Below are 23,595 nucleotides of genomic sequence, written 5' to 3' on the forward strand. Positions count from 1 at the left end.
GGATCAGAAGTCCCCTGCGTAGCCCAAAGAGTACATAGCACTAATACTGCTGTATGGGAAACATGCCTCAGGAATCACTTTAAAGCAGCACATTGGCCCATGTTGCCATACCCAAAGGATCAACCTCACAAAAACCATTCCAACCCAAATTTGTGAGACCAACTTGAGAAAACATCCTCCTTATTACAAAGGGTTTCTCCTGCTCTTATTCTTGCTCTTCCTCATCTTGAAAACAAAAAAAACAAACCCAACCAGACTCCTTGTCTGAACTCAAATGTAATCTAGTTCTCTGACCCTGGCAGTCTAGATCTACACAAATCCTACCCAAAGTGACACTTCTGCGCAGAGTAAGGCAGGTCCATACAGTGTGGAACTGCTAACACCAGCCTACCTGGAGATGCCTCCTAGTTATCTGCTGTGGCAAACAGAAATGGAAACAACACAAGATGATAGTCTCATTCCTAGTAAGTCTGTGCTGAAGGAAGAGTGTAAATTGGCTTTCTGCCTCCTGTAACCCCAGGAGATCAAATTAATAAAAAAAGCTAATTACTTTGTCATTGTTATAGCATGCTTCACAGAAAAAAAATTAATTCTACATATTTTTTCTTTCACCCGTATATAGCCAGTACTTAATTCTCAGTAAGCAGTAAGCAGCTAACATCTTCCTAGAATGACGTATAGTGGGAAATACCAGTTTATACAATTCATTTATTTCTTGAGACAATTGTACAAGGACACTTCGGTGCATACTGACTTTTGGTTCTTTGTCCTTCAAGAACTGATGACAACTATGTATCATTTCTGATGGCTGTTCATTGAACAAAAAACCCTGCAAAGTGGAAATAAAAACATTTCCCCATAAAAAATAATTTTATATACTATGTTGAAGTCATTATTCAAATTCATAGTTGAAAGTGATTATCACACTGCCTCAGACACAAATTCATGCAAACATTTCAGTTCAAGTGATTCAGAGGAACCAGTGAATAAATAGTACCATCACTGTTTTTTGATGCAGGAGTGTAATGGCCATTTCTTGTGTGGAAATTATGAGCAGATGAGGAGGTCTCTGTTCTATAAATCTGGGCTTGCATTTCGCAGCAACCAAACTTGCTCAACAGAATGAAAAAATCCCTTCGGAAAGTCTTTGTGAAAATGGCATAGAGGAAAGGGTTGGCACATGAGTTGATGGGGTAAAACAAAACCAGAAGAATCTTGGATTTGGACACTGTGATGAGAGGAACCTTTAGTGAGGCTGATATTGCAAAAAAAGATATTGGTGCCATGCAGAGGAAGTCTGTGAAGATGAGTATGGCCATGCGTTTTGCAATCTTAGTGTCGCTGTTTGAAGAGACGACATTAGGGTTTCTCACAGTAAAATAGATGCAGATGTAGCAGGCACATATGATCACAAATGCGAGTACGTTCAGCACTAAAAGAAATACAACATAAGCCTGAGAAAATGATGTTTCTATATCCATGGGCAAACAGATGCTGACCTTCATATAGCTGCTGACTCCAAAGATGGGGAGAAGGGCCACYGTGAAGGCAAACATCCAGCCAAAAATCATTATAATCACAGCGTGACGAAATCGAACCTTGCGGTCCAACTGCATGGCATAGGTGATGGTATGCCACCTTTCCAGAGTTATCACAGTCAGTGTGTAGACTGAGAGTTCACTTGCAAACACTGTAAAAAATCCTGCAGCATTGCATCCTGCCCCAGTTTGCCAGTCTATGGCATAGTTGTAATACTGGCTTTTGGTCTGGATATCTACAGATGCAATCAGCAAGAGATAGATACCTATGCAGAGGTCTGCAAATGCAAGATTGCACATTAGAAACCGAGGTACAGTGAGTTTGTATTGACTGCTTATTAAAATAACAAGGACGACAATGTTCCCAGTGATAGCTAGGATGCTGATAAACCATATCAGGACTCGGAGAATATTGTATCCCATGATATCTTCACATGGATTGAAAGCATCAGGTTTAGGTGAACAAGCTACATTAACTACTTCATTGCATAAACCATAGTCAAATTCATTCTCTGCTGGGTCAAAACCTATGCCATAGTAGGAAATATAATCTTCAGCTGCAGATCGTCTGTGCATTTTATCACCATGCTGTTCATCAAGGTCTTGCTTGGCATGAGATATACTACATATTGGATGTAATTCAGTGCTGAAATTGTAAAAAGAGTACAGTTGGAAACTAAGAGACACAGCAAGAGGCATGCAACAAATGAGAAATCATGCAGTTTCCATTAACAGCTCTGTCCTTCTGGTTAGCTGATTATAGAGACCACCCTGGAGCTTGAAATTAATAGGCTGACTGGTCCCTACTTATAAAGTACTACATAAAAATGTAAATAAATTGAAAGCATAGTAAAATGTAAGGGAAGGGAAAGCTTGATGTTTGCTGTACTAACAATCATAATGCAGTTGTCTACATGGACAGACGTAGGCTGTAAGAAACCTCCTTTATTTCAACTGGACTTCTCACATAATCTGTTATTGATAATCTGATTCTGCATGGGGGAAACATGATGATGAATCACTATATAAGACTGAACTTTGAAGTATGATTCAATTCAACTGTGCCCATAAAGAGTCTGTATAATCATAATCTTTCTATCATCTATTAGTGTTACTCTAGAATTCCTTTTTCCCTAAAGTTCTTGGCAGTCAGAGTGTCATATTTAATCTTGTAACTCTGTCAGGGCAGAGAGCAACTCCAGTTTGTGCCATTTATTTTCAGTATCTCATATCATGATGGCCACTGTCCATTAACACAACATAGCATAAATAGCATAAATGAGCTCATTCAGGGCTTCCAGATAATCTCTGGAAGGCAGATATCATAACAGATCCAAACACAAGACCTCATAGAACATTTTGCTTAAAACTTTCAAGGAAAATGACTTAGAAACCAACCCGACCCAGCTGAACATTTCTGTAGAACTAGTAGCTACTTTTGTTTTTGTCAGTAGGTCTTTTTTAAAAATTTTGGAATTTTCAGCAGAACAAGTAAACAAAGGAAAAGAGTTTGCTTCAAAAAAGAGTTTCAAGAAAAAAAAAAATCTGTGGAAGGTAAAAACTTTCCTTTTTTGATAGGTTGTATTTACCTTTATTTCGGAGAGGATTAACTTCCCTGCCCTTCTCCTTCATGACTAGACCAATTGAAGAAACAAGTGTTTTGGCTGAGATAGATAAAGAGATGATCAGCTCCATCAAGGTAACAAATACCAAGGAGTGTTAGCAAATAAAGCAGCTGACAACGTGCTGTAAAACCAACATAGTTCAGCTCTGCCTACTTTTGTCAACAGCTTAGATGATAGCAATTTAGCTATAGATTTTCCAGGACAGGATCTCAGCATATATCCTACTCTGACTTGCAGTACACATGAGAGAACAGCTTTCTGGGCAAGTTAGGCAAGGGAGAATTCTTTTCTGTAACCTATTTTTATCCTTTCACTTTGTACACTTACCACATCTTCCAGCTCCCCCACACCATAAGTTTAAAGCATTTGTTTGTAAGAAAGGAAAACTAATGAAGCCCCAGTGCCAGCAGGTGAGGAACATTTTCTCACCTCCTGTGAGGTCCTGAGCATCCTCTATTATTATCAGTATTTTTTATCTTGCTTATCAGCTGAGGTAGAGAGCTGATTTTCTGTGAGGTCAAATATGCACTATGGAGGTCATGACACCCAAAGCAAGGCATTACATTTGCTCCTCTGTGCTCTGCTAGCACAGGGACGAGCGAGGGGCTGGCTGAGCAACACCGCAACAATTCTGCAGCTGAAAGGGAATGCACGCTTGGAAGGGGCAATGATGGGGGGGCAAGCGAGTCCCTCAGGTCTGAGTGCAACAGGCACTCGTGGGTCCTGAAAGCTACTGCAGTTGGTGTTTCTTAGTAAACGAACCCAAGGAAATGTTTTTAATCAAACATTTTTCAGCCACAAGTGAAAAATACTTTTTCCCAAATTATGGAGACACTGCTTAGAGCTACATCTGTCCCACAGATAAGGCAGCTGTTTAGGGCCAGTAAAATATTTCTGCTTATTATTATTATTTACTAATTCTTGTTATTATTTAACACCCAGAGGTCACAAATAAAATTAGAGTCCCGTGAGGTTAGATGCTCTGTTTGTTCTGAGGACTGGTGCCAAGGGGGTCTTCCGGCTGGTTACTTGCACCATGAGCAGTTAAGATGGGCAGAGTTCAAAACTACTAAGGGAAAGAAAAACCTTCATCTAGTATGGACTGTTTGTGACTAGCACTTACGGCCTTCTTGCCCTGGGCTATTTGCCCTTTGCACTGTACAGTGCACTGAGTAATAATTTAATACATTTTTGGCAAAGGATGAGTCCTTGCGTCCTTTTGAGACCATATGCATTTTAACACAGTCCATTTATTCATGCTATTTGTAACCCTCTTGTTGGCTCCGCTAAAAAGTGAATTGTCTGAAAAATAAACTAGAGAAAGGACAACTTAAAGAATAACATTAAAATTGGCAGAGCGCGCTGACAAAAATAGACAAAAATAACAACCTTTGTACAAGTAGTCATTTTATGCACTCTGTCTGGATCTGGTGAAAGCAGGATTTTTTTGTGCTGAGAAATACACTCCGCAGAATAAATAGTCCAGATCTAGATTCCATATTAGGTCCTATCTCAAATCAATTATGCTTACTGAAAAGTGCCATCAGATGAGCTGTGAGCAACTGATATTATATTCTCATGAAATGAGGCCCAAATATGTCTCCTGATGCTGCCATGCTTTTTAAAAATAGGTTTTCAAGTGACAGGACTTCCAAAGAACAATGATAACGTGTAAGGACAGATTCATATCACTCTAGTTCTTTTTGGCAGGTGATCTTTATGTCAGAGAAAGCCAAAAGCTTGCTGAAGTTCATAATGGTCTATGCCAAGTCGAGAGTTTTAACATCCAGCCTCAGCGCTATCTATCTGAGCAGGATATTATTTCCAATCACAGCAAGATGTGAGAGGAGCTCAACATGGTACAGTGGACTTGTCTTTTTAAAGTTTTCATAAAAATCACTTTACCTTCCATTTGCTCAGCCAATTTTCATCAAAGTATTCTAGTGTAATGAATCTACAGATCAGTATTTATCATATACTGTAATTCTTCTTGGAGTGGAAAAAGAAGCAGCAAAATTGACTATGATGTTTTGTCTCTCATGTCTCAGTCTTGCAGCTGGTCTGTGGTTGACGTGACATCCTCCAAAATGCAGAAAACACTGCTGCTATAACATATTTAAGCTTCCCATTATCACAACAGAATCAGTTCACTGGTGCATATGGTTTTTAACCAGGTAATGGGAGAGGTGATACATTAATCTTGAATGCTGCAAAAGCCTCAAAAAAGGGGAAAATTCATGTAAATGGGTCAGTCAGAAAGAGGCTTCAGGCGTCTGTCTTAATTCTTTCTTAAAGTTCCCACGTGAACATCAAATGCCCCAGTGATCCTTAGAAAAGCATTTCTGGGGATTATTGGGTATCCTTTTTATCCTCCCTGGATTATCTGGAAATATTTTGAGACCTAAACTACTACAGGAGAATGAATGGGTCCTGTGAAGATGTAGGGTAAGTCAAGTCACATCAGTTCTCATGACAATAAGTAATATCTGCTGCACTAAACCAACACAACTCTTACCAAAGACACCATCAAAACTCTGCGATCAAGTACTGCAAACTATTAATAACTCTTAAAAAACCTGGGCAGTCTTGAATGCACACACAGATTGTGTCAGCTGTCCACACAACTGTTTTGAAATGAAGGCAGGTGTAGCTACTATATGTTTGACTAATCTCTGCCAAAATGTATGTTAATACTTTTGATGTTCACACGCAGGGCACTTCACCGTTCACAGAATCACAGAATGGTTGAGGTTGGAAGGGACCTCTGGAGATCATCTAGTCCAACCCCCCTGCTCAAGCAGGGTCACCTAGAGCACGTTGCACAGGATCGCGTCCAGGTGGCTTTTGAATATCTCCAAGGAAGGAGACTCCACAACCTCTCTGGGCAACCTGTTCCAGTGCTCTGTCATTCCTCTGAACCAAAATACATCCATTTGATATCTTTAAACTGGAGAGAGGATATATCAGTCTCCCACTAATTCCAGTACAAGACACATGACTATATGAATGAAAAGACCAATTTTAATTTTGATTTAAACTGGTTAACGGGAAGGCTTATTCTAAATCATTTGTTTCAATCGTTTTGCATTTATGCTTAGTATTTTTTAAAAGATAGGGTTGGTAGCCATAGAAAATATAAATACATTCAACTTTGTTCTGTTGATCAAGAAGATGATACACTCTACATGTGCACATTTATTCAAGTAATCATATATCAGAGCATGCACTGATCTAAATGAAGTCTTCATTTTTGTACTTTTAACCCAGCTGTGATGCATTTCTTTTACAAGACAATGATTACTGTTTTCCTAATGATTCATGTCACAGTCTGGTTGCATGAAAATTTAATAAAGTTAAAATGTACCAAACCAGCATTCAATTCTTTTAACAGTGAAACAAAACTACTTTGAATGTGTTGTACACAGAAAACAGTTTATTTAAATGTATTTATTGAACAGAGAAATTCATAATAATAGCCAGAGATATGAACGGATTATTTATAGCTATCTTGTCCTTCTAGATTTTAGAATGAGTGTCTCTCCTCTTTTACACAGACTTTTTAACAAACAAAAGCCTTCTGGCTTTGTCAACTACAATTAACTGGAATTTAATTAAATTAGTAGAATAAACTGAAATGACAAAAAAAAAAAAAGTCTTTGTACCTGCACAGCAGCTACTCTTTCAAAAGTCTTTTCAGCTTTTTAGCACAGAAATTAATATAAACTTGTCAATATTTTAAATTTAGTACCAAATATGGTTCCTTTTATGAAAAAAGGTAATGTTTCAAAATCTCTAAAAATAAAAACAGCTTTATTGACTCCACTAAAACTAGATCTTAAGCCATTTTTTTCTGTTGTTTGAAGGTTCCTTCACTCATTTAAAGCAAATTTTTTAGATAATTTATATCAATGATATAAATGACATACTAATATGTGCTCATATGCAAAGAGCCTCTCTCTTAGAAGAGGAGCAGCAGCACCAAATACCACCTTCCAAGAACAGAAGTCAGTCATCTGAAGCAGGGATTAGAATAGGCATTGGGGATATTCCAGAGTTTACCTCTCAGAAACAGTATATTCAGTGAGGCCTAGAAATGTATGCATTATTGAAGTCAAGGAAAATTTATCTTGAGAAGACCTTTTTTGTACAGGGGGAAGAAGAAAACTTTTGAGAGGTCAGCTATGGGAATTTTATGTAGTTCTGCCTTTATTTGCATTTGTAGCATCACCTTGTTTTACCACCGAAAGTACTTCCTAGAAGGTTCCATGTAAAGGATTAGTCGCCTTATAGTGATTTGTTTTTTTTTTTAAATTTCACTTTTTTTACTGAAATTTTAGATTTAGGCAACTTGTGAAGCCAAGCCCCTTGATTCCAGAAATTATCTACAAATTCTTCTGACAAGAAAATCCCTTCGCCTTTAAGGACAAACAGTAGAAGAAGCGCTCATATCAATACAAGAGTTTTCAAAGACCCAGCATAAAGAAGAGCAGCTCCAACGTGCGTAGTACTTCTTCCTGTTGCACTACAAATGATACCATAGATGATCGTGAGTGAAGTTGTGACCAGACTTGCTCCCGAAGCAGCACCAGCTGCTTCAGCGTGGTGCTCCATCCCAGCTCGCTGCCCAGTCACACTTGGCTTACACAAGCTCTGCACAGTTCATGGACATTTCTTTTCAAATTACTCTCGCCCAGGCTGTGGGGAGGCTAGTAAGAGTCCTTGCTGGCTTCTTACCTGTCAGGGCAATGGCTGAACAAAGAGGGAACTGAGTGCCATGGGTTTAAATCCCCTGGGGCGAGGGTGGCAGTGAAGTTATTTATAGCCCAAGCGAGGGTATGAGCTACTGAGATCTTACTGAAAGGTCAGTGCCATTTCCTCCTGTGACTTTCTTTCAATGGGAGAAGTGACTCTTACTCTGCTTTTGAAACATCCAGCAGAGTTGCCTATCTTGAGCGGTAGATTTTGGGATTTGGGTCCTGATTTGGCACAAGCAGGCCAGAAGTCTGGTCAAACATGTAAATCATAAGATGATATCAAAATCCCTTTGCTCATTCAGCTTTTTAGGACTAAGCATGCTTCCACTGAAATCAATGGCAACTATCAAGTTGCCATCAGTGGTGGAAGGATTGGGAGCATTTCTACTTAGCAAGCCACCAAGCACTGTGCCTCCATAAGCTTGTAGAATTACGTGAAAATATCACCTTCTGATAAACTCTCCTAGCAAAAAGTTTGCCCATTGTTGATCCAAAATGCTAATGAGGGATTGATTCTGCCAGATACTTTCCTTATCATTGTAATCTCCACCACCAGACTTGCATTCTTCATACAGCTAGTGTTGCAAGCACACATAACTGATATTTATTAGCTATCAGCACAAGCGAGATGAGGCATCTTACACTGCCTGGTGACAGTACAATGCTAAAAATAAAATAAATTGCTATTATAAGTATTAAAGCGTAGTAGTTGTTTATGCTTTCTCTATGTGGTTTTATCTTTCTTTGAAGCTTTAGGCAACTTCTGAAGACAGTGTCTTGAATTATAACCATGATCTGTGTTTTTTTCTTTTTTTTCTGTCATGTCAAATTCCAAGTCTTTGAGGACATCTAGCAAAGGAAGAACTTGGAACAGTAACAGGGGGTTCCATAGGTACCAATCCCTCAGGTTTTCCAGTGGCACAAATTCAGGAGGTTCATTAACTAATTAATATGTACCTTTTAATTCTACCAGAGGAGCTGAAAATAATTCATGGCAATCATTGATATATGAAGTCTCATTGCATCTTGCTGATGATAAATTAAAACTAGCATGGGAATTTACTTTGGGAGTCTAAGATGACCCCACACTCGATTTCTGTTAAAGGGTCTCTAGGTTAGCCAATTTAGAAATCATATCCCTAAATGGTGTATATGTAGACTAGACAGATAAAGTATGTTTGGTCATACTGATTTTCAACGTCACTGTGACTTTCTGAGAGAAGAGGTTAAGACCACTCAGTGGTCCTGTTACCCTCTTGAATTGCTGGTCAAATATTGACAAGCTTCTGTGGAAACACTGCATTCCCTCCAACTACCTCCTGAAAAGTTGCCAAGCTATTTCTCCTGAGTGTCTTCAGTGTGGCTCTGTGCTGATCCAGGACTGCAGGTGCCAGTGAAAGATGGCCTATGACAAGTATGGGCTAGACTCTCGGCTGGGGAAAATGCTGATGTTAATAGAGCTATCAGAACTTATCACCAACCTGAAATACGGTGTACTGTGTAACATGCATAAACATTATGTATTCTACATTTATTTATTTCTATCCATTTACTTATATGTGCTGAAGAGGCATTTCCTATTCAGATTTTGAATAAGTTTGTTTAATTCACTATCAACAGCTGAGAAGCACCAAAAAGAAAAACAAATGAAATTACTTACTTTTGTCTTTTCCAGTTTGTAAACGCACAGCAATGGCTAGGATAGGTGAAGTTTGCCTCAATCAAAGAGTTGAATTTGCTTAAATCAGGAAGTTTTTTTAAATTGTATGTAGACCTTGCTTTTAGCTTCTTAATGAGTTCTAATCCATGACCTGGCAGGAAACTGATTCTTGTCCTTGAAATATCCCTTAGAAAACATATGAAAACCTTAGTAAAAAGCAAATTAACTTTTGCTCAGCGATGGAGATGATATGTTTTAGACTGCCCTGCTCATTTTCAGAGTAGTGACTGGAAAGAGGTCATCTAGAAATCCACACTGAAAACAGGATTGAGGGATAAATTAGGAGTTCCTCAGTGAGACTTGAACTAATATTCATTGCAAACAATAATCAAGCGACGCTAGTCCGGTTTGAAAAAAAAAAGAAAAAATCCCATAACCTTCCGGGATAAGAATTAACAGTGACAAAAAAACATTAGCTCCACATGATTCTGGGTTTAGTGAATAGTGAAATAAACGCACCAGTCATCCAAGAACACTGTTATGATATGCAAAAGGCTGATGAAATCACAATAGAAGTTTGTTATGTTCCTCACGAACATCACATTACAGGAAGGCTACTGCAGGACAGGTGAAAATGCAAAAGGCAATAAATATGAAGATACAAGCTCATGGGGGGGGTTACAGATGTGAAGACAGGTTGAGAATATGAGGTTTTGTATTCATTAGGAAGAAAAGAGATTAAAGACAGATGGGGTGATAAGGTTCAGACTGAGAGGAATGAAAATAATAAAATTTTTCCAGAGGTTTAAAAAACAAAGAGAGCACAGACTGAAACTAAGGAAGGAGCAAGATTACAGGAGGTTAGGCGAGATGTATTTATGTGGAAGACAATTACTGTGTGGAGCAGATTATCAAAGGCACTGATGGAAGCAGCGACTATGAATGTACTAAAGACAGCATTAAGGAGACTTTTCAAAGGAAAAATGTTGCATGGTACAAACACTAAATCTTGACTTGTGCCACACAGGTGGGGGAAGGGAAGAAGGACCAACCATCTCCCAGGAAAGAGCTATTCAGGAACCCATCCCCATGCTCCACGATATAACAGCTGGGGCAAGTTGTCCCCACATTTCCTTGTCTGGGACACAAATTGTATCCTTCAGCCTCTGACAGCAGGAAAGCACACTTTCTTCTGTTACAGCAATAGTAAGACGGACTAAGCAACATCATCCAGTCCTCCCTTAGCCGCTGCACTCTTATGTCACCAGACTGATCCAGGATCCAACATTTGCTAAGGCTGCCCTGCTTTTTATTTTGTCTGACAAAAGAAAAAGATTTTCCCTAATAAATCAGACTGACTATTTGGTATTATCTCCATACACCCCAAAGTATTTTCCAGTTCACCTGTAACAGTCCTATGTCAGGACGTTATTTGATTTACATTACATGATATGCACGAATTATTTTTATTACAATATTAATGCAGAAGAATGGTGCCACACGTGGGAGAGACCAGATTTTAGCAGCATATATATAGTTCAGACAGCTGCTATGCACAATATGCACATTTGCACCTCCACTCCTCATTCTAAGGAACAGAATTAGTACCAGGAAATGTTTCTGCACTCACAATCTTTAGCTGAGGTCAGCCAAGTCTAACAAATTCATATTAGCTACTAAAGCAATTATTAGCATTGGGTAAACATGATCTTTGTGTCCATAATGTGCCCACAGCTGGTGGCTTCGGATTCACTCCCCAGGCCCAAGGCACTGCAGCACGCAGCTCTGCCCTGGCAGCTCTGAAGGAACGACCCCCCCCCACACACACACACACACCCCCCAGCTGCGGGAGAGGTGCCCTGCGCTGCGCGTGCAGGGCCTGGAGAAACACTGGGTACTGAAACTGAGAGCCACCCCTGCATGCCGAGGGGGACTACCCTAAAGCGCTCAGGCAGAAAATGCTGAAAAGCACTGGTGAGTGTCCTAAACTCTGCCCAGCTTAAGGATTTGGCCCCAAACTTGGGTCTCCTCCCCGGAACCCATTGGCATGACGGGGATGTCTTTGGGGCAAATCCCAATGGAGTGCATTTGAGAGCTACGCAGAGGCTGCTGAGGATCTGGGGCTCTGCCGGATTTTCCTGGGGCTGCTTAAACTGTGAGCRCTCTCCAATATTCACCATGACCATCTGCCAGGGCTACGGCCCCGTCTGAAGGAGGTCTGYGTCCATTCCTCTGTTAACACCAGTTCACATGCTGGAATATTAACAACAGCCCTCCTTCGCTGGCAGTTTAAGCTGCTGGCTGGATTACTGTGAATTGTGGTAGCCGAGAAGCAAACAGAGACCCCACTCTGCTACCCTGAGCCAGGGCTGTAAAGTCTACTAGAAGGGCAAGATGGACAGGTGAGAGCAGAAACGCTTTGCACTTCTGCAGRTAAGACTAAGAGGTACCATATTTTGGTCCTGAGGTCATTCAGGGTCTGATCCTTTTCTCACAGAAGCTAAAAGCAGCAGCTGAAGAGGAACTTTAAGCTTTAAATTTCTGACTTAGACACCTAAAGTGGTAATTAGGTTGCAACTGGCAACCTCAATTGTTTCATGGACTGATTATTGTCCTTAGTAGGCTGCCTAAWGAAAACTGTCACCTTGAGTATATGCTCATGACTAAACAAGTAAGCGGCAGTTTTCTGCCGAAATCCACAGACAGTATCATTCATGGCAACATTAAGCGCCTATGGAACTTCATAAGGTTTTATAATTCTGAACAAGGACATGAAAAATGTTTTCTTTGGCTTGTTAGCTGGAAATCTTCAGCAAGTCCAAACAGTTATTATGCCAGCTGGGAAATAACAAATATGAATAGGAATATCACCTAGACTTAAAAATAGCTAAACTGTTACTGAGTCTCTAGTTGTCTCTACACCTAAAATACTTAAATATCTTCCTGAGAAAATATCTTCTTCTTTTAAACATCCTTCTATTTTTTTTTTTAAGATTGTTATTGCACATAAATGGAAGCAAGTTGGGGAAAGTGCTTTGCATAGCAGTGCAGTGTTTGCTGATATGTCAGTTAGAGATAGGTGTTGATACACCRCCAGTAGGCCACTGAGCAAACACAGACAGGGTGCAGGTGGTTTAGTAACTTACTCCACTGAGTTGTCACAGAGCAGACCTCAGTTCAGAGGTTCCTTGAGGCTTTGTTCACTGCTAGACATCAGCTGTGACAGCAGCCAGTGCAGGAACAGCAAAATTAATCTGAGCTCTCTTCCTATCACTTCCCTTTCCCACTGGGAGTCTCTGTTGGATTAGCAAAATATACTGACAGTGGATAATCTCGTTTAGGTTTGAAAGGCACATATAGAAGTAGCAAGAAAAGGCTGGGATAGTGGGAGAGAGCGGTGGACTGAGCAGTGATACTAATCTTCTCAGAGGTTGCATTTACAGTGCCCTCTGGAAGTGCTTCAGGAACTCAGCCGTCTATTCGGGGACCTACTGGAGCTCTCCTGGCCCACATACTTGGGTTTCCCACTGAAGACAAGCTGCGAGGGCAGGATGGATGGTAGCCACATCTTGCCCTACTATGGAGTCAGGGTTCAGCCAGGGAATTCAGCCCAGAATGGATCATCATCGAGCAGCTGAATCACATTTATGGAGGGGGAAAGCTGAGAGTCCCCCTGCACCTTCCTGCACCTCACTGGAACTCCCCAAGTTTTTTAATGCTTATGGAAGGCAGAGGMTCCTATGGACCTCAGTAAGTGGCCCAGTCCCTAAAACCTGGTGTAAGCTACTATTGCTCTGGGAGCACCAGAAGAGAAATAAACAAAATGGCTGAAAATTGAGGCTATGAAAATCCAAGTTGGAAATAAAGTGCATTTTTATACAGAAGGAAAGTGTATAGGTGTAAATCTAATTAGCCATTTGATTTACCTGCCTAATGYCAATGTTGAAATTCTTTTACTCAGAACTTGGTATCTTTCCAAAAGAGATATTCTAATTCAGCCAAAAGTCATAAGCCTAAGAGAGGAACTGATCTGTGAAACTGTGTAGCCTGTGTAAGGCAGACTAGGTGATAAAACTGGTGCATTGTGACATTCATATTTGTGTCTGTGAATCCGTCATGTTATTTTAATATTCTGAAATCTAAAATAGAAGGCGGTATTAATAGACACTGGTGCAGGAAGAACAAACAATTAAACACTCTGAAGTTCAGTCTAATAAAATATTGTAGCCTGCAACACAAATTTGTTTTCAACAACACTATTTTCCCCAGCAAAGATATCATTATGGGTTAATCATTTCCATAAGTGAAAGCATATTTCTGGTGTACACTACAGTGACAGATGAGCAGAAGGCTCCTCTTTCATGATCTCAGTCAGGATAAAAAGGTAATTTACCATCCACAGAATAGTGGACACACTAGTAATGGAACAGAAAACTTCTTACACAAATAACTCAGTGTTAGAAATTGAACTATCAAATGAATCTGAACTACAGCCAAATCAATTTGATAAGCCTCCAGAATATGATTGTATCAGCTACAGTTTGCAAAGAAATTGCATTAACTTCTCGCTCCAGGAAATGATGTTTTYCCAGTGAAACATCAAGTGCATTACTGCTGAAAAGATGCTCCACTGGCAGTCTTTTCTAAAGGGTAAAGGCATTTTGAGGGAGTGATGCAAGTGGAGTAAAATGTAGGTAACCCATATGGTCGGTTGCTCTTTACATCATAAGTGCACTGAACATTACAAGATGGAAAAAGGGTTTGGACTACATATTCAATGCCTTCAGAAGAGCTCTTATCTGAACTCAAGGTTGGCTAGCCATTTTTCTCTGCSTTTTTTAGACTCCCAACCACTCTAAACCTCTGTGTAAAATCTTCCAACAATTCCAGTTACCCCCTTTCACCCTTTCTGGGGCACCCTCTGGACATCCAGGGTAGATGGAAAGAGAGAAAGGCCCTGATGAACTGGTGACAAAAAAAAAAAAAAGGTCATGTGTTTGTTACTGCTCTTACATGTTGTGGCTTGGGCTCAGAAGCACAAGCAGCTGTGCACAGTCACAGGTATTTTCAGATCCTGTGCCAAAGCATAGCTTGAGGTAACGGTGACTGAGATCCATGAGCACTCTAGTGCTGAACCGTGTACTTCTGAGACCTCTTTTTCCAGATTAACACCACCGAAGAGATCCTATTTTAACTGTGTGAAGTACAGGGTAGGGATTTTATCTTTAGAATTAAGCTTCAGAGCTGCAGGGCAAATCCTCAGTGGTTTTAAATTTTTCAAGGGTGTGCAATTCAAATTTAAGCACTGAGGACCCACTCACCTATCCTTGCTTTTGCCCCAAACAAAAAATGAACAGCATTTTCACTGCATAAGTGAAGCAGAACTTCTCTTTTACAGATCTTAATCAACTCTGGAGAGGAATCTGGATCTAATAATTGGATCCAARTGCTCCAAAAAATTGGATCTAGACTGATACTTCAGATATGGCTTCCAGTTTTTTATATTCAGACATGCAGCTCCAATTTTGACCTCCAACATTTGTGAGATGTTAAAATCCAGACCTGCATTCACATTTGAATGCTGTATTCTTATCTGTTCTTTTCTGGGAAGTTAATAATGAGAAAAAAAATCTGAATATTACTTACAAAACAACTGGGCCATTGGCTCCATGAAAGACTTCATTYGGTAATTTTTCTAGGTTGTGGTTATCACTCAGATTTCTGTAAAACACATCAATATCACTGCTAAAACAATCTGATATTAAAAAACCTGCAGGAGCGGCTACTTGCTAATAATTGCTTTGCAGACTACTACATAACAAAAGTAGTTACAGCTCATCCAGGTAGGTTCCATTAAATGCATGATTCTCAATTTCTCGAATTCCATTTTTATTTAGCCATCTGCAATAGAGAAAAAAACAGTTATGTTCTTATACATGCTTCCGAACTAAAACATGCCTAATTCAAATAGACCAGTGAAAAGATAAGGTGATTTCAAACATGTGTAATTCTTAAATGGATATTTAAATTAGGAAATTTCTATGAATACCAGGTGATGAAGTCCCAATAGTTGGAAGAAGGATTTGGAGAGTACAGATCCGAATAGGACAGATCAGCGTTATCATTGGAAATGACACATAGAATAAGTTTTTGAATCAAAGTTAGAAAAAATAGATACATGGATTTGGGTATGGTTCTTCCCATAGCTTTCCCTGGCAGCCTACAGTAAAATCAGTGAAGTTATTCCAGATGGAATTCATATAGAATGAATGAGCTCAGAATCTTTCCTACTGTTGCTCTTGGTGCTATTTACACTTTATATTTTCAAAATGCTTATGAAACACAAGGTCACAGCTTATCCTTTGTCAATTATTACACAAAAGAGGAAGGCTCAAGAAGGCCAGGGAATAAACGGAAGAGAGCAGCTGCTCCAGTGAGCGTTTCCACTTGCCTCCAGAACTGTGAAGGCCCCAGTAATAAACACTGGGGAGAAGTGAGAGCTGGGAAAGGGGAAGGTGGCTAAAAGCAGCAAAACATCTACAGAGAAGTCTCCTCTACTAGATAGTTCCTCATGGAAACGTGCCACACACTAGCGCTGCCGAGTCCCTGTGCCGGTGGTCTAACTTCCCCGGAGCGCGCTGGTGGAGGGGAGGCTGCCTGCGACTGAGCAGGGCAGGATGCATGGGGGTGGCTGTGGTGCAGAAACTGCCTGCTAAGCTGCTGAATTCCTTCTGTATCTGCTGCCTCTCCAAATTACCCTCCCTGGCTGCTCCCCTGCACCTAACCCCAACTCCTCCGGGCTCTTGCCCGTGAGAGAAGAAACAGGTAGTGATTCTGTGAACTAAAACTCCGGGGCTTTCTGCCAAGCTTTTACTGTAGTGCATTAACTAATTAATGTTTAATGTCCTTCCCCCTGTTCCCTTCATGGTCCAAAAAATCTACACTCAGGTCAGTTATATTTATCATTTATGCAGTGTAATCTTTCATCTCCTTTTAAGTGTCACTTTGCAACTCACAGCCTCTCCAGCACAGGATGACAGGTCTGACTGATGGCAAAAATGGAATGATTTAATTAAACTGTCACCAAACCTGGACATTTTATTTCTAATTCACACTGAAAGCTGAGCATGCAAGTGACCCACTTATCTAAGGTCCGAGATGGTGAGCTAAGGTCAACATGAAGATCAATTATGGGCTTGGCTGAAAAGATTACCCTTCTGACCATGAAAGGCAGATGTGCATAGCTCTATGTCTATAATGTGTGTCAGATCAGATCAGGAAAACTGTCACCATCCCCTTCACTTGCAAGCGCTATTAGACATGAACGAGCAGGCAAAGAGGAGAGACATGCCCCTGCTTATAGCATTTCAAACATTTTTTATATTACGCTGATCTTACCCATTCATAGCTGCCAGGCTGATATATATGATTTTAATCACTGCTTTAGCACTCACTGCATTCTCTCAGTGAACATGATGCTAATGCAATGAGATACCAATGCCATAAAGTCAAGCCATTACTGTTGCCATGCGGTGTGGACTACACACTGCTGTCACCTGGCAAATTGCATCCAAGCAGTAAAAAGAGCAAAGATTCTACCTGAATCCTGAGGTCTTACTATAATTCTTTCTCAGTTGTTACCTGGACAGCTTTCTACAGAGACGAATTCTTCTCTCACTTAAATCAGCATCCTTACTAGCTCCACTGAATAAAATGGAAGTCTTACTTTAGTAACAAGTGCAAATTGATGGAGAGATCCAGAGCTTGGCCCTATATGCTTCTGGTTACCATTCCATGGCTATAGCGCTATATTTAAACACAATTTTAAATTCACCAAGTGCCAGAGGCTGCTGCCTCTGAGGTACTATTTACACCTTAATTTAGGAAAGCTCTGTTCTAGGCTCTAAATGGCATGGAGGCCTGGAAGCAAGGTAAATTTCTTCCATAAATTTCTATGACTTTACAAAATGTATCTACAGTTTCAGTCTGTGCTGATCCCATGCATAGCATAAGATTCGATGCAATCCGAGTAACTGGCTTAAACGTGCTTGGGGCATGCCACAACTAAACCTGCTAAAACTGGCAGACCCAGAGTCTCTCCCAGAGTGTGGGGGGTGCTAATGGGTCCTGGGTTTTTAATGCTATTTTGACATGCCTGGTTTCACAAATTACTGCTTTTGCAACAGTAAGTTTCTACAGTATTGCATAGTGACTTCGATTTTGTACAGAACAACAGCAAGTTTGGATCTAAAATGAGGAAAGTCCTTCTTCGTTACAGCACAAAGAAGGCCTAATCAGGGACTAGCACTGCCCGAAGACCACAGACAGGGCCCCTGTCCCATGGAGAGAACTACAGGAGGGTGAGGACATAGTTTGATGAGATGCTCGGTGGCCAGGGCTGCTTACAGAGCCCTCACCGGGCTGCAGGCAGAGGTCCTCGCTGCTGCTCCTGCACCCTCCGGCGGCAGCCGGCAGCCAGCGGGACTGCGGGGCTGTTGCAGGAGGCAGGCGAAGCAGCTGGAAGGGGAAGGATCCCCCCAGGCCCATTTTGGCAGCAGATGGGCAGCCTGAACACCATCTGAGAGCACTCTCCTGCAGTGCCAAGGTGGTAAGCATACGGGCCCTGGGAGGGCCTGGGGAGGGAGGAAAAGCCAATTTCATACCGCTTGAGTGGCATGGAGAGATCAAAACACAATAAAAATCTTGCATATTTATCCCACTGCTTAGCAGCATTATGGAAATAAATAAGGTTCTTGTTGCGCAGTGCTCTGACAAAACAAAGTTCCATATGAGTGGCAAATATCATTATAAGAGAAAGGATAAAGCAATACATTTGGAGTATCATTACTTGAACACGTTTGAGAAAACTGTGTGAATATCTCAGGGGTGTGTGTGTGCGCGTGTGTATGTGTTTAAAACTTTAGGGAATATGACATAGACAGCGGGTGCTGATAACTGATGGGGAGAAAGGAGAGATAACAATCAAGTGACTTGTTATTAGCCTATTTTGGCCAATCTCCAAGCACTGATGGTTTGACCCCGCTCCCACCAAAATCAGTGCAAGTCCAATCAGTCAATCAGATCATGGTTGTCTGCTTTGGTATTTGAGGTAAACTACATATCACAGCAGGAAGTTTTTTCAGTCTGTCTTCTGGCTAGGGGAAATTAAGGTAGCTTGTTAGTAAGCAAATAGTACATTTTGGTACACCAATATAAACGATCAAAGAACCCAGATAGTTCATTAAAAAACATGACTGTTCAAGTCAAATGAAAAGACATCTAACTACACAGCATGAAACTGCTTTGTGAACTGGCCTGTATCAGTGCATTAACATTGTGTATAAATATACCATATTTCCACAATATCTACATATATTTTGCCCGAATAATAAACGTCTTTTTGAATGATGTATCTGACTGTAAATATTTATGAGTCTTGCCATCCTTTTGAACAAAAAGTGTATCACATGGAACTGCTGTTGTAGGTGGAATATGTTTAACCTTGGTATCAGTAATTACTAAATTTGCTCTATGCTGCAGTTCTAAAATAAAGAGCAGGATTAGAATAAAAACAAACCACAAAAGCATTCATTCTTCATGGCAGGAAAACAGAATACACAGATTTCAGGGGAAAAGTCTAAAACCTCAAATTGGTTTTGGAAGCCTAAATAATAGTGCCCATCCCTCAGAAATAAGTAAGGTTTTCCTGACCCTATTCTGGAAATGAAATGAGCAAACAAGGAAAATAATGGATTTGTTATTTCTTACTCACATAATCACATTTTCAGAACTCAGGCCCATGAACGAATTACTTTCAATTGTACGTATATTGATATTGTCTTGAATGTCTCTGAAAAATAAATCATACCTCTTTTACCTCTATCAGCTTTCAATAAGAAAAGATACTTCAAACACCAAAGGTATTTTTCCTTATATTCAATCTGAGGGACTATTTCATGTTAAGTATAATGATTAAAGTTTTTAAGACATTTCATCTGCAGACCACAAGCTTTCCTGGTAAAAAAGACTGAAGTCAAACATTTCCAAACTGTTGTTCTCCACACCCCTATACCTTCATCCCAAACAAGCTTAAGCCATTAGAATATACAAAAGCTGGGGTCTGAGTACCCAAACATGGATAAAGTAGTCCCACCAGAAAATACACTATCCAGAAAATGCAAGAGGAGGGGCTGTGAGGCGATGTCTCTCTCGGCCTCCCACCTAGAACGAAAAGCCGTTAGTCTTGTGGCCTGATTCAGCAGGGTACCTAAAAGCCTATGAATAATTCCCCTGCCAGTGTCAACGGGGTTGCTTATAAGCTTTGTACGTGCTTAAGAACTTAAGACGTGGGACCCCTGTCAATTGAGTTTGTTGAACTGACAAGTATTCATTTCAGTCTTTCAGCAGTTTTGACTGATATAAAAAAAGAACTGCAGTTATACATTCTGTTGCTTGCTCAAAATAGACCTCAAAGAAGTTAAACAGTATTACTCATAATTTAGACGGGAAATATGGTTGTTTTCATGCTGTTTCTGTTGGAAAGCAGGGAACAAAATGAATTATCTGCAAAGCTTGAAATTAAACGCAGTTCCAGAATTATCTCATACTGACAGTTAAATATGGCCACAACACTGCATTAACTGAGAGTTAAAGAGAAACCTTGTTCTGCAAATTGAAATCAACAGACTTAGGAACAGGGAGAGAGYGCAGCATCAGTGGAAGCAAAATTTACCTCTGTCCTGAGTACAAGACCCTTACAAATATCAATAACCCATGAAGATCTGTCTTTGGGATTTAAATCTTGGGACAACTGAAGCCAACGGGAATTTTCTTATTGACCTCAGTGGGGCCAGGGTTTGAACCAAGATCTATTTTGGGACTTAAGCAGTGTCAAGGCCTAGTTAGCTTTACAGAAGGGGAGCAATTTCACCTGAAAAGAAAAACCCTTGACCACCAGGCCATAATAATTCGAATCTAGCTAAGACTGATGATAATCCTAAAGGCATATAGGAATAATGTTCTGTAGCTCTGTATCTGTTGTTTTTGCTTTACGGTTTCACAGAGCCCTGAAGTGCAGTTCCCAGAATTACATACTTCAAGCATATTACATAAATTTATTTCTTAAGAGTATATGCGTGTATACAATATACAGACATCTCTAATTTTTCAAGATATTTTTATTTATATTAGTGACCATTACTAAGAAAATTGCAGGATTAATATTCCCACGGATTGAAATCTTCTAATCAAAGGTTCAAAAATCTTTGATTTAAAGATTCCAAAATTTCAAAATTTCTAATATATCTTAACTGAAGGAAGATAAGAAATATCTGTTTATTTCCTAGCTTTTCTGTGTGCAACTATATAAAGAAYTGATTGAAAATTTCTGCCAAGATCTTTGTCAGTGAAAAAAAAATAAAGTTTTGGATTATATGCATTTTTTACAAGAAAGTGTCTGCTTTCACACAAAATTTCACACAAATATTTTTTCGCTATTGGCACTGGAATTTTCCATAGCAATATTTCACTCCTGGACAGTTTTACTGCCAGTGGAAAAAAAAAGACATGCTAGGGATATTTTCTTGCGGTTTGTTTTGTTTTCTGTGATGTGGCCATCTGTCCGCTGAAAACAGGACTGAGATCGGCGACTCTTTTCATGCAGGCCATAGAACTGTCACCAGATGCCAACAAATTTCCACCTCCACCAGCCTGGATTGAATTGCAATTGGTGAACTAGAAGTAAAAGTCTGTTATCAGTCTCCTGGGCCATCTAGCTGTACACTCCTAACACAGTTAAAGGAAGAGTTGCCTGTAAAATGCAATCATCTACAACACTTTGTGGAAATGAGACCCAGAGAATAGGGAGACCTTTTGGGCCAAATTATCACCAATGCCTACAGAATTACAACCTAAAATGCTATCATAAAGCTAGTAAATGAACACAAGGGAAATCACATCTTGAAAGATTTTGTTAGAACAGTAGAACATTCAAATGGAGCTTCTAAAAAGTTAAAAGCAGACATTAAAACTTACAGCAACACTTTCTGGAAAGACTGAATCTTACGGAGAGCGGGTAAAAACCTAAGGCCAGTGTTTGATATTAACCTAAGGAAGAGAGAACAAATGAAGATTATTAGCTCTGTCCCAGGAGTGAAGCAATAATTAACAAAGAAGAAAACACACTGGACTCAAAACGGCAGCCACAAAAAGTAGACTTCAGCCACATATGCAGGGGTTGCCCAAGAAAAACATCGTAATATAAAAGGGTTTTTCTCAAAAGTACTAGCTAAATTCTGTCCCCATTGAAGTTAATAGTGAAACCATACTTTGGATAATTACATAATCCCTCTTGATCTCAGAACAGCTCCTGTATTAATTTCCTAATGATATTTTACGAAGTCAATTGCACTGACACAGAATAATTATTTATTTTCATAGTAGTTCTTTTAAGAAAAAAGAGCAAATCAATTTACCACAAATTTAACCTTCTATTTTAATAGGGGATACATTAATTCCGTTAGAAATAACATCACTTCATAAAGCGAGAGAAAACCAGAATGCTTTATCTGCTAGCACCTTAGAGAGTGAGGAACCGAACATACGTGAATGTTTCAGCAGTTTGCTTCACTGGAAACGGGACTGAGCCTCAATATTTAGAGCTGAAACTATCTCCCGCCTTCCACGACACTGCCGACTGCACGCAGCTTGGTTGTGGTTCGTGCCCACCAAACACGGCGGCTCAGAAACACCGACCCCGGTGCTCCTTCTGCGGCAGCGAGGAAACAGGGCCGCAGACACCAACAAAGCTGCACCAGGTCTTATTCAAGTCAACATGGTTATCAAGCACGTGAGCAAGGGCAGGACAAAAGCAGCAAACGTTACTGCGTCGCAGAAAGGGACGGCTGGTCGTTGCTGGTGGTCGAAATGAGGGACTGCGAGCCTGCCCCAGGAAGGGTGGGTAGCCCGAAGGAGCAGGGCTCCCAGGGGCTGGGAGCTGCCTCAGCCACCAAAATGTCTCATTACCATTCTGATGCTACCAACAAAGAGAAAACTTGGGTTCTTTAAAGGTTAATTATCTCTTCGTATCTTTAATATGTGAGCTGGTAGGGAAGGTAACCTTTTACTGAGAATATTGGTTCCTTAAGAAGCACATTAGTAGTATATAGAAGGTATTTTTTATCTTGGCACTGAAACAGAACAATAGTTTTCTGTCACTGCATGTGATTTTTTTGCAAATTTACCCTGAATAATTAAATGATGGTAAAAGGCACTGAGACTGGAAAAAAGTTACACCATTTATTTCATGTTTATTATGAACCTAGATTATCTCAGGAGAGTCCATGAAAGACCTTTCAGATTTCACGAACTGAACTGAAACTGAACACCTAAACATGACAACCAATTCCTACGTTTGGGCACTAAGAGTGACATGTATGTCCATAAAATAGTCATTCACTTGCATAAGTACTAATCTGAGCTCTCTGAAGTGATATCTGGATATTCTCAGGCATTCACATTGAAAAACCAACTTGTTATCTGTCTAATTTTATAACCAAAAGCACTGCATTATATGTAGGAAAAAAATTAAAGAGGTGTACTGAATATTCAAGAAGCCAATTTGAGGAAGTTGCTGAAATGTCATGACTATTTCATCCTGGGAGTTGATATTGCATTAGCTTAAAAATCACAGCTCTCATGAGTTACCAAGAAAGCTGTACAGAAATGCCCTTGCAAAATGATTACATATAGTTAAACAGAAGGCATGATTAATGAAGCAAGTGGATTTCGCAACGCCGTTATTATTTAAAATACTTTTGCTCTTACACTTCATGAAAGGAGTTAGCCAAAAAATATTAGAAGCAATAGAAGAACCTGCAACTCCACCCTTACAGTATTTTAAAGTACACTCTCTAAATTACTAGAGATGTACAGGGTTTTAGCTGAAAGGCTGCCTTGAATTTTAAACGAGTCATGAGTCGAAAAATGCATGCAATTCTTTCTAAGAGCCACTTGTTAAA

At 40.0% G+C, this 23,595-nt stretch overlaps 1 protein-coding gene across 1 annotated transcript in view; it reads right to left on the minus strand.

Moving 5' to 3' along the window:
• Nucleotides 1-612: 612 nt before the first annotated feature.
• LOC112974939 (follicle-stimulating hormone receptor) overlaps nucleotides 613-23,595 on the minus strand; it is a 93,561-nt gene continuing 70,578 nt past the window's right edge. Inside the window, exons 5-10 of the mRNA XM_026084460.1 lie at nucleotides 21,611-21,682; nucleotides 19,350-19,427; nucleotides 15,410-15,478; nucleotides 15,224-15,298; nucleotides 9,578-9,763; nucleotides 613-2,184 (exon numbers count right to left, since the gene is read on the minus strand). Of these exons, the coding sequence (XP_025940245.1) occupies nucleotides 957-2,184; nucleotides 9,578-9,763; nucleotides 15,224-15,298; nucleotides 15,410-15,478; nucleotides 19,350-19,427; nucleotides 21,611-21,682 (1,708 nt within the window). The 3' untranslated portion in view covers nucleotides 613-956. The remainder of the gene's footprint in view (nucleotides 2,185-9,577; nucleotides 9,764-15,223; nucleotides 15,299-15,409; nucleotides 15,479-19,349; nucleotides 19,428-21,610; nucleotides 21,683-23,595) is intronic.

This window comes from Apteryx rowi, unplaced genomic scaffold, assembly GCF_003343035.1.
Source record: "Apteryx rowi isolate R43461 unplaced genomic scaffold, aptRow1 scaffold_64, whole genome shotgun sequence".
Lineage (NCBI taxonomy): Eukaryota > Metazoa > Chordata > Aves > Apterygiformes > Apterygidae > Apteryx > Apteryx rowi.